Genomic DNA, 12,325 nt, shown 5'->3' on the forward strand with positions numbered 1-12,325 from the left:
GTGTGTGTGTGGGGGGGGGGGGAGTGTATGTGTGTGTGTGTGTGTGTGTGTGTGTGTGTGTGTGTGTGTGTGTTTGAGAAAGAGAGTATCAATGTGTGTATCTCTGTGGAAGTGCGTGATTGGGTTTTCAACCCAGTTTATTTTGGGTCTCTCAATGGGTGTTACACAGTTAGGGACATTCACTGACACTAATACTATATCCCCCTATGTCCGTTTATTCTTTGCAGTGGTCACATTAGGTACTATTTGAGTGGGTATAGGCCTACTAACTATAGCCACAGAGGTTAATTCTTCGCTACTGTACAAGCAAACGTCCAACAGGGATGGCTATGGCTATAGCTATCACTATATAGCAGTGATGTGCCATGACTGCCCATGAGTAATAACACAGCAGCTGCTGCTGTCTATCTTCACACAACACTGAGAGGAAAAAAAAAAAAAAAAACTGAGCGCTGTCAGTTAGCTAGCTAGCATGACAGGGCCTAGGACCCACACAGACTGTCCTGTCTAAAGAATTATTGTCCTAAACAAAACAGTCGACGCCAGGATATCAAACCCAAACCCAAAACCTGCACAGATGGGATTGTAAAAGACAGATCGAGACGAATCCTTCTCAGAATAAGTATGAAGCTCATAGAACACGTTCCACTTCTTCAGATCTTCCTGCTGGCCCATATCACCGCCAGCCAAGTACAGAGAGGTTTGTTCCCCTTCCTGCCTGCCTGCCTGCCTGCCTGCCATGTTCTGCCTTAAACGCTTCACTAACTGGAACTAATCATGCCTGTTTCTTGTCATTGTTTCTCTCTGCATTGATGGCAGGTGGGTATGAATTCCGCAGCAGATGGAGGTTAGTTATTAGGACGTTTTGTCAAGCGTCTTGAGATGTTTGTCAGATATGCCTGAGCAGAGCCAGCCATAACCTCACCGGCATTTGTTTGGAGAGTAACTGTGAATGAAGTGAAACACACTGACGTGACAAATGTTGATTTTCTTTAATTACTTTAACTTGACCGATAGTCTTAGAAGTCGATATGTTGTTGGAATACTGTTGATGTTTTGTTATTACCTAACATTTGGAGAATTGGAACAGTTATTGAGCTTAAGCATTTCATTCTTTGTAATGTTATATAAACTATCTATCCATCTAATCTATGTGTATGTTAAAATAGGTTATACAGTAGGCCTACAGTGCTCTTGGCAACTAGGCACCCTTTCTGTATATCCCATACCCATATTTCATAGCTCATATTTTAGCTAACAGTACAAGTATCTGAGACAAGGTGATGAAGTGCCTAATGTTGCGACATTGCCGTGGCATGATTGTGTACCTTGATATATGTGCATGTGTTGGGTGGGTGTGATAAAGTGACTCCATGGAACTTTGAATAACAGAGAGTTGAAAACAAACACCAAGGGACCTGTACTGTAGAAGACAAGAAACCCCAAGGGTCTTGGAAAGAAAACGAAAAAAAAGTACTCATTGACGATTGTACACCAAAGACAACTATAGAGTAAAAAACTATAGAAAAAAACTAACAGCAAACACTATTGCATCAAAGGTCATTAGTGATACTGTCTAGATTCTAGAACACACTTTGATTTACACATACTTATGAAAGCCTGACCCCTCTATTGCAACTGTGCAAACGTTTTCATTCCAAACCTTTGCATCATGTCTTACTAGAACATTAAGGGAATTAGCTAATCTCATACCCTATTCAAGTAGCACACTGGGAACAGCATACTGTACCATAGGTCATTCCGTTAAACCACTGGAGAACTTCAAAGCATATGTTAGTTGTCCTCTAAACCATTTAACAACTTATGTTATGTACATTACGTTATTCTGTCTCCAGAAGTTCCCTCCAGTTAGAAATGTATCTGTTATTTAAGCGCATATGGTAAGCGAGACATGGTCGAGGATATGTGACAATCCAACACAATTATTCACCCTCAACATGGGAAGAACTGTTTGGGTAATCCTTGTTTAAGCTTTTTACGCAGGACTGCTTTTTTGGAGAGCTTGTGTCATGACTGCTTGAATAAGTGGGGATCTGCACCTACATCTACTGTACAATGAGCTGCTCTGATTCAAAATCAACTGACATGGAAAGTTCAGAAAAATGTCTCACATACACAATTTCAAATTGGAACAATACATGACCCTATGATGTGGATCATCTCTTTTGAAGCCATGGAATTGAAAGCTTTTTCATTTGAACAAACATATAAACTGTATAGAACACTATTGAATATTACAACAACTGATACCATGGCTTTGTTGAATACTCACTTGTGATTGCTCAAGAGGGTGTTGATTGTGTTCTATAAACGCACACGTAGTCCCAGTAATAATAGCCTCCCTGCCGCTCCAAACTTTGAAGCGGGGCTCAGCTGAGTTTACATGTTATCCTCATGACTGACAAAGTTACAAAGCCAACTCTGGAAACCACACAAACCTGAATTCGATACATTGTACATGGAGGTCCAACAAGGACAGAAGAGGATCTGTGTGATCACAGCTGGTACTTTTTGCCGACAAACAATACAATCTGCGTCATAACGTCAGGCTGGCTAATGGCAACATTACATCATGCTGGCTAATGGAAACAGAAGCTAGCTGGCTGGCTAACAGCTGAATTAAAACTATACTCCCCATGATGTGAATAATTTGTACAGCTCAGACAGTTGGTTGCTATCTAGCCTGCTATCTAACTGAAGTTAGCTTTGCTGAGGTGGACGGCTGAGCCTTGGCGTTTAACACCTCCAAAGTGTTGATTATTTATTAGAACCCTGTCTCGCCCCCCTGTGAAGAGGAAAGTAACTGTTTCGTCGTGATCGTCCCTTACATAAGAACATGTCATATGCCATATTCTAAATGTCTAGGTTTTGAGTAGTGTAGTTGATGGTGATTCGCAGTAGCAACAAAGACACTAATCCCAAATCAACCCAGATCCCCTAGACTCTTGTGTACAGGAGATCTGAGGGGATTGGAACGGTCTAAACAGGTTCATAGTGGCTAGATTGTGCTCTCTTGACGACCAGATTCTCTCCCATATTGCTTTACACCCATCCAATACTCTCGGATCTGCACAAGTGCATGGAGACAAGGTGCTAAGGGGGTTGTTGTGGGTTCTTGAAAGTCCTTGGCATCTCTAGACATGTTCAGGAGGAACAGGTGACATATCCACTGATTCACCCCCAGCGGAAGCATCTAGGTTGGATTGCACAGTCCAAGGAGGGCCAGTTAACACATGCAGATACAGGCACACAGAATGCGTCAGAGCTCAGGCTTTACACTGCATTGGACTCTGGAGATATGCATGCGTACCAACTGACTCAGGATGTAACTGTAACTGGTGAACACTAGAGATAAACTTCTCTGTTAGGCAAATGTGACTATACATAGACTGAAGCTAGGGAGGTTTCCGGAATGAACATTTTTGTTGATAAAAATTATAATGTGACACAGTCTGGTGAAAAGGTCCCGGATGTCGGCAATTCTCAAGTTTGCCAAAAATGTGTTTTCCGTTTTTTTTTCTTCATATTACGAGAGTTGAAGTGTTGAAGAGCCCACTCAATATAAAAATGTTAGGATCACTAAATACTTTGTGAATTGGATTCACTGTATAGTCTGCCGTAGGCTACTGGATAAGTGATACATGGCTTTTAAACAAGCATATGTTTTAGGACGTGTTCAAAAGCAAGGACTGTGTGATCTAATTATGTGTAGTGATGTGTTTTTAGCATGTTGATGTTCTATCAGCATGTTGTGATGTGCTGAATATGAGTCCGGATGTAGCGGAGAGGGATCTGAGGAGAGCCAACGACCCTGGACCCTGACCAGTGCAGCTACATGGCCAACTCAAGGTCACTGGCATTGACACACACACACACACACACACACACACACACACACAGACACACACACACACACACACACACACACACACACACACACACACACACACACTAGGACAGAGAGAGACACTGACGCACCTACTAGATGGAAGAGGACACAGCGGTAGCTTTTCTTGAGCGAGGAGTTGACGACCTCTGCCATCTCTTATTGAGGCTGTGTGCATTTCTATCAGGAATGTGGCAGTCCGGAAACACAAGCTGCTTTTTCAGTGTGATTATTATGGGTTGGTGTGCTTCTCATACATGCATGGAATTGTCGACATAGACTCAGATGTGGTCGATGTAGCAGGTAACAGGTAACTCGCCCATTTCAAGACCGTCTATTTGACAGGCCTGATATTCTGTAGCAGCCCTGTTAGATGCAGAGCTCCGGTGTTTCTTATCACTGCTCGAAGCGTCACTATATGGAATTTGTATGACAAATATAAGAGGGTTGATCTTGTACTTTACACCACAAGAATAGCCTTTGACACTGATAATAGCTGGTCGAACTCACTGTCCCTTGGGAGGGTGGTTTGGAGGCAGCCAACGAGCGGAAGCGAGCCAAGTATGCAGATCTGGCGGCGGAGTGCAGGGAGGCTGGCTGGAAAGCCGTTATGTGCCCTGTGGAAGTGGGGTGTAGGGGCTTCGTAGGTTCCTCAGCTGCTCGCCTACTTCGTGACATAGGATGCACAGGAGCAAGGCATCGGAAAGTCATGAAAGAGCTGGCTGAGGAGGCGGAGAAAGGCAGCTTCTGGCTGTGGCTAAGAAGGAAGCATAAGGGTTGGGGGGCGAACAACACCTAGGGCATCAGCAGGGGGTGGCAGGGAGAGATCCCTGCCATCGCTCCGCCACCAGGAGATGTACTGGGGTTAAAGGAGCGAAACGTCAATGACTGGTGGTCCCCAGCTGATGACCCAGTTAGGCCCACATAGGTGTTCAGTGAGGTGTCACAGCACACCTGTTCTAAAGGCACTGTTGGAGGTGCGTCAGGCAGCAATGCCCAGCAGGAGTACCATCACCTGTATCATGATTTGCATCACACCTTTCGTGTGCTGTATATAAATTGCATTAGTGTGTGAATTGAAGCAGCGTCCATTCTGGGCCAACTATAATCCCTCTTTAAGACTAGTAATCACATAACAAGCCTTTAAGATGAAAGAGCCTGAGATTCTTCAACTAATGAAAGCCACGGTCGGACTGCTGATATTTATAGTCGTAAAATATTGTGCTGCTGACCAACAAGCTGTCTATTGTTGCACTGTGTGCTACTGGCATTCCTTCAGTGGGATTGTAGTCTCAGTCATGTATCAATAATAAAACAGTTTGTTGATGTTGGATTTCTTGTTGTTGATGGCCGATTTCTAATTGCACAGTTGGGAGTTTTTGTTATGCTTGCAGTCTGGTTTCATGACGACGATTGGACTGGTGCTACTTTTCATACATGGAAGCATATATATATATGCCATTTAGCTGACGCTTTTATCCAAAGCGACTTACATTGCAGTGAGTGCATACATTTCAGTATATATGGTCCCAGCGGGAATCAAACCCACAACCTAAGCGTTGTTAGCGCCATGCTCTACCAACTGAGCCACAGAGGACCGCACGGAAGCACCAAGGGCCTAACAACTGAGAGACTAGGAAATGCTGACCCATCACACACACTCATTCACACACACACACACACACACACACACACACACACACACACACACACACACACACTTGAGTCAACATCCACATTGTGTTCCTCCAGGTTGCATCCTCTGGTGGGGATACCATCAGATTGTCACCCCCACTACGAGCATTCCTGCGGCCGCTCTCTTTGACCTGATGTGAGGTCATCTGTTCATGACTCAGCACACGGAGTCCAGTATTCCAGCTATGTTGTTATGTTGTTGAGAAAGCACCGTTTCACAAGTAGTCATAATAAGCAGTTCACTCCTTTTTTGAGGTCGGGCAGAGCGGCGTCTTATGCTCGAGTGCTAGCCTCTGATCTGATTTCACAAATAAACAAGCAAGCCGGACGTCGACCCACTGAACTGCAGATGCATGCCAAATGTGAATGCAAGGAATGCCGACCGTTTGGCTAAAGTGATCCAGCTGTTGTCTGTGCTAGGTGACATTATTGTACATGGAGGAGGATGGAAAACCAAGAAGACTGACTCAGACGTTCCTAAGCGTGGTTAATGGGTTTGCACAACAACTGATGCTAAAATGCCTACTGTCAACAAGTCAAATCTGTTTTGTTTTGACACTAAGTGCTATGATAACATGTAAAGAATCAAATGTTTGAAGTGAGTGTTGATGTATTTTATTCTATTCCCCAGCACCCCGGATCATCACCGTGCTGGAGACAGTCGACATTTTGTTGGACCACAACGCTACGTTTATCTGTGAGGTCGACTCACGACCTCCAGCTGACATCACATGGACGCGTAACAACTACCCCATCCCGTAAGAGTCTACCCACAATCCCTGTCACTCACTCACGTGCACAGACTCACGTGCACAGACATCCGACTAAATGTCTACTTAAACTAAACTAAAAACATTATATTTGTATGTAATTACACAGCAATAACTAAAATGCTATCTTAATATAATGTTGTAATAGAGTCATTACAGTGTTATAACACAGGTAGAACATAGTAGAAAACTGAATTTGCTGAAGTACGCTACCATACTGTGTCAAATGTTATATGGTGCAGTTCATTGTTTTATATCCCTGTGTCCGATGTCCTACAGATACTATGATTCCCGCTACATCACCCGGGAACATGGCCAAATGTTGATCATTCCCAATGCGAGAGACACGGACAATGGAGAGTACTGTTGCATCGCTACTAATGGCATTGGACAGCCTGCCAAAAGCTGTGGCGCATTGCAACTTAAGATGAGTATGTGTTTGAAACAGGTGTTCCCCTGCTTTGTATAGTTTGGATTGTTCTAGATTCTAGCCTTATGTAACATACATCCAATTTCAAGGAGTTTCACATATTTCTATATTGCATACTTGAGAGTGTGGCAATGATAATCAGTTTGAAGAGCCTTTAACAAAATCCTCTTTAACTTAACTGTCCTTGTCAATCAAGATAGTGTGAACTTTCCAATATTCAGAACATGCCAACGGTGTCAGTTGGCTGACTAGCCCTTACCATCAGTGTCCGATTTTTGAGGGTACTTTACAATGATCTAAGAACTTCGGTTTGTGGCTGATTTCTGGCACTGTAATGGTGACAGGTTGTATGGATTAGTACTGACACAGTGGTTGTTGCCTACCACTTCAAACGTTCAAAAGTTCCCTCAAGGAAAAAATAAAGTTACTTGAATTTGTATTTTTCTTTCAGAGCCACAGATCAAAAGACACGCCACAAACGTGACATTACTGATTGAGTCAAAGGCAGTGTTACCATGCGTGACATTGGGAAACCCCAAACCAGACATCTCCTGGATCAAAGACAAGGATCTTATGCAGGTAACACAAACAGAATCCATTCTCTCTTCGTAGACAATGAATCCGCTCTGATGATTTGTTTGGTGAAAATAGCTACAATAAACAATATTAACAACAATAACGCATGTTTACAATTATGTAACACACAGTATATACAGTAGATACAATATTAGACTATCAGATGTCAGAAGTAGGCCTATATATTCTCTAATCAACCCAGTCTCCAAATTATTAGGTTCTGGGAGATCGTTTCTGCAGACAAAAAAAGCCTGCAGAAACCACCTGAATCACGCTGCGGACTCTATTTTTTTGTGCTAATTGTTGCTAAATGTTGTCAATTATGCTACTATTTGCTAATGCCTTCCCCTGAGAACTTACCCTAATTTAACCAGTCAAAGTTAATAATAATAATAATTATAATAATAATAATCATCATAAGAATAACAATAAACATAATACACATAAGCATTATGCTAATAATAATAATAATAATAATATATTTTATTTGAAGTGTCTTTCTCAAACTCAAGGACACTGTACAGAAAACAAAGAGAAGCAGGACAAAAAAATAACATAATAAAAATACAGAAGATACAATCATATTCAAAAAACAAAACAAAAAGGTGTAAGAGCTCAGGCAGCTATGGGGGATAGTGTTACTCAGGACCCATGCCATGCTGTACGAAGGCGAGTCTGAACAGATGCGTCTGGTCTTGAATGTATTGAGCGTGTCAGAAGATCAGATGACTGCTGGAAGGGTGTTCCACAGCTTGGGTGCAGCAACAGCAAGTGTGCGTCGCCTAGTGCTGGGTATGACGAGGAGATCAGCATCAGAGGATGGGAGACCATGTGCAGGGTTGTAGGGGTACAGTTGGTCATTTAGGTAACCTCTTCTTATCCACCTCATTTTTCTGGTTTTCTGCTCGAAATGACATGCCCACAGTGAATATAGAATATCTCCACAATCACAAGGGAAATGAAAGCTAACACCTGTGGGGTGGCTGTAGAAGTGTCAGAATCAAAATCTATGTTACTGTGTCAGAGCAAATAGAGCTAGAACATTATAAAACATCTCAAATTCAGTCTCCGCCTAAAAAAACAACAGCTTTTACAGTGAATATCACCTTGGAAACCTGATAACGAAGCCAAAATCATCTAGGAATCAGTACTCCAGGGTCTTATTAGTACTTGTGCCAAAGTCGATGCTAGTAATGTGAGCAAATGCAACTTTGTACCTGTTTTAGTACAGGTATGTTTAGGCGGACACCTATATGTTTAGGCCATTTGGAGATATTTTGGCACCATCTTTGACCTTTGACCTTTCTCATGTATCAGATTATTTTTATTTATTTTTGGGGGGGGGGGATTTTTTTGGGTTGGCCGACCAATGGTATGGAAATTCGGCGTTGAAACCGGACATGACACATTCTCCAGTTGGAGAAAACTGGATGTGACTTAGGCCGTGTTTACCGTCTCGGGAAAAAAATGGTGGCATCGTATAGCATGCAAAATTGTGAAAAAAAATGTGATATCGATGAAGAGAATTGATCGAGGTAAACTCTTTATATCACTTCGGATGCCAATGGGGGTCCGTTGGCTCCTATGAGGTTAAAGGTGAGAAGGAAGATCTTGAAGGAGATTCTAGGTTTTATGGGGAGCCAGTGAAGTTTTTTCAGGGTGGGGGTGATGTGCGCCCAGGGCTTAATACAGGTGAGGATCCTGGCAGCTGAGTTCTGGACATATTGTAGCCGATTCAGGGCCTTGCTGGAAACACCAAGAAGGACTCTGTTACAATAATCTAGGCAGGAGGTGACAAAAGCATGTATTAATGTTTCGCCAGAGGTATCAGAGAGTGAAGGTCAGAGACGGGAGATGGTTTTGAGATGGAAGAAGGCAGACTTGATGACTGACCGTATGTGGGGTTCAAAGGAAAGGGTTGGGTCCAGCAAGACCCCCAGGTTCCTGACCTCCAAAGAGGGGCAGATGGAACATCCGTCAATGGTGAGGACGATGTTGCTGATCTTTTGAAGTAAGGTCGTGGGCGTAACAAAAATGAGTTTGTTGTTTTTATTGCTGTTTGAGTTTGAGAAGATTGGTGGTCATCCATTCTTCGATTTCATTGAGGCAGGAGATGAGGGAAGGTGAGGAAGGGAGGCAGAGGGTTTGGTGTGGAGGTAGAGCTGGGTGTCATCAGCATATGTGTGGAATTTAATGCCGAAATTTAACCAGTTAAAGCTAATGACGAAAGTTAACCAGTTGAAGTTATGCTGAATAGTGCATTAACTGTGTCGCAACAAGTCATTATTCACGTTACTCTCACAACGTATCTTAAGTTTTTGACCTATCTTACATTAAAACAGGTGGTCAAACACTGGTGTAGCCAGATAATACAATCCCACAGGCCGTATTTCCTGGTCTGCAGAAACGATCCCCTAGAATGTAATAATTTGGAGACTGTGTTGACTCTATAAATTACAGTGAATCTGCATGGCTGTGTAGTGCAGCCATTTCCATGATGAGAAGTATTTCAGTTTTTCTCCATTGTATTGTGTGAATTTGGCATAAATATCTACCCACATTTGGCCCAAATATTACCAACAGGTCAGTGATCGCATCATCATTTTGGATAATGGTGCACTGAAGATCCATAATATAAAGAAAGAAGATGCAGGAGAGTACCAATGTGTGGCGAGGAACAGCTTTGGTATTGCCTTTTCCAAACCAGTCACAATAGAAGTACAGAGTAAGTCCAAAGGTCTGAAATACTGTTGAAATACTACCCTGTTGTGTGTTATTGCTTATATAAAAGCTTTTATCATTGTTTGGTTGATATATTTTGTGAAATGCCGTATCTAGGGTAGCAATAGGGGTTTCATCAGATGTGACTGCTGCTATTTGTTACATTTCAGTGTGACAAGGGAATTGCTGATGCAACTACAATTCAAATTTGGAAACATTATAACCATCAAATGGGTTTACCGTGCTGCAAGTAAAGTAGAATCAGTCTCAATCTTTATTTTCCATGGAGGTGAAGTGCATTTTGTGAGATAAGCCTGGGAAGGGAGACGTGATTATTGTCATAATGTGTGCAGTGATCATTCAAATAAAAACCCTAAAGACAGTTTGCCATTAGTTATCATTATTTGAGCATGGCTGGAATGCACCTTTTAGCCAATCAGGTTGTGCCAATCAGAGTTGCCAGATCTAACCGTTGTATAATTGTTGTTTGTTTGTTTAGCTCCTGCTAGGATACTGAAGGTTACTAAAGAGAAGAGAGTGGCGTTTGGAAGTAAGGTATCACTAGAGTGTAACGCCACTGGGAACCCTATCCCCACCGTCACCTGGCTGGAGAATGGGAACACTGTGAGTATCTGTTTTCCTCCTCTTCTTCTTCTTCTTCTTCTTCTTCTTCTTGAACTTCTTCTTTTCTATATGCTTCTTCCTCCTACTCCTCTTTCTCTTCTTCTTCTTCTTCTTCTTCTTCTTCCATATCCTTTTTTTTCTTCTTCCTCTTCTTCTCCTGTATCTTCTTCTTCTTCCGTTGAGACATGTCAAGGCAAAAATAATTGTGACCTGAGCAGGCACAACCTTGGCCACATCAAGGCTTGGTCCTTAGCAGAGATCGGGTGAAATGTCAGACAACATATTACTCCGAGGCATTGTTGATATCAAAATCTTCTCTGAGGTCTGCACGCACAGTCGATACCAGGGCCAATGGCAAGATTAACACCATTCCTCTTCAGTTTATGGCCTTGACAACTTTGCTGTTTGATCAGGGATAAAAACCGAATAGGAATTCTAATTTGGATGCCTGGAGATACTCTACTCCAGTAAAAGCAATGACTGGTGAATGCTATTTTGTACCTTTTTTGAGAAGGGTATAAAAATGCCTATTATTTCTACTGGTAATGAATTACCAGAGAGATGACTGTTACTGAAGACAAGATGACTTCACACTTTAGTCACACTTTAAACACACTTTAATTATTATCATAGTGTTACCATGTCCTAATAAAGTCAAGTATTTTTTTCCACATGAAAAAACCTCTGGTTCATATGCAACTGTTAGCATACTAAACCCTGCTTGAGTCACCTCCTTTTGTGACTAGAAACAAATGTTGGTGTTGTCTGTGCCAATCACAGACATGCCCCCAAAAGCTTCTTACAGGTCTTGCATTAAGACACTTCTAACATAGCTTAATTGTATATGTCTTTATTTGCTGCATAGGTCAGTGGCTTGGTTTCATGTTAAAATGGTTCTGAGCATGATATGCTAGCCTAGGCGATGTGGTTTAGCGCCACTCCCATTGACTGCCATGACTGCTGACTCAGCTTCACTGTGGGTGGTAATGAGAGACCTCGTCAGCTGAAGTGTCATTTGTATCTGTGTCGGAAGTCAGAAGATGAGTAGCGACGTAGGTTTACTCAGATGAGAGCTGATCAGTCGAACCACACTACTGCAGGCTACTGTTACACAACATGACCATGTCTTTCCCTCTGGGCTGAGTGGCAGGCAGGCAAGCTAAGCTTTTTAGCTTCAGTCATCTCATAAATGCTGTGCCTACAGTTGTTTCAGGGCTACAGTGTAATTAGATGTAGTTAGACTGGGATCAATAACGTATTTGTTTTATATCAAATGTATGTAATGAATATTCCAGAAAGAAAACCAATGACATATCAACCTAGCTTTGGCCGCAGTTTCTTGCCAGCATTAGATCAAGCACAAACCTTACACTCTGTCAACAAGATCCCCTCTGCTAGCTGTTGATTATAGGGTCAGTGGAGCTGTAAATACATGCTGTGAAGCAGCATGTGGTGGGATATTGGTGTAATGATTCAAATGACTTTGTGAGATTGAGATTGTGGCAGCTTGCTCAAGTCATTAATTTCCTTTAGCCGGATGAACCACTTTCTAAAAGAAGACCACTGAGCACACTGTCAAATATAGATCAGTGAAATCAGCAC

At 42.3% G+C, this 12,325-nt stretch overlaps 1 protein-coding gene across 1 annotated transcript in view; it reads left to right on the forward strand.

Annotated features, from left to right (window-relative positions):
* Nucleotides 1-624: 624 nt before the first annotated feature.
* musk (muscle, skeletal, receptor tyrosine kinase) overlaps nucleotides 625-12,325 on the forward strand; it is a gene marked incomplete at both ends in the record, with an annotated part of 23,365 nt that continues 11,664 nt past the window's right edge. The window contains 6 exons of the mRNA XM_080529435.1: nucleotides 625-700; nucleotides 6,234-6,360; nucleotides 6,652-6,803; nucleotides 7,254-7,381; nucleotides 9,962-10,103; nucleotides 10,599-10,723. Of these exons, the coding sequence (XP_080385561.1) occupies nucleotides 625-700; nucleotides 6,234-6,360; nucleotides 6,652-6,803; nucleotides 7,254-7,381; nucleotides 9,962-10,103; nucleotides 10,599-10,723 (750 nt within the window). The remainder of the gene's footprint in view (nucleotides 701-6,233; nucleotides 6,361-6,651; nucleotides 6,804-7,253; nucleotides 7,382-9,961; nucleotides 10,104-10,598; nucleotides 10,724-12,325) is intronic.

The sequence above is a fragment of the Nansenia antarctica genome (assembly GCF_963989245.1).
Source record: "Nansenia antarctica genome assembly, chromosome: 4".
Lineage (NCBI taxonomy): Eukaryota > Metazoa > Chordata > Actinopteri > Argentiniformes > Microstomatidae > Nansenia > Nansenia antarctica.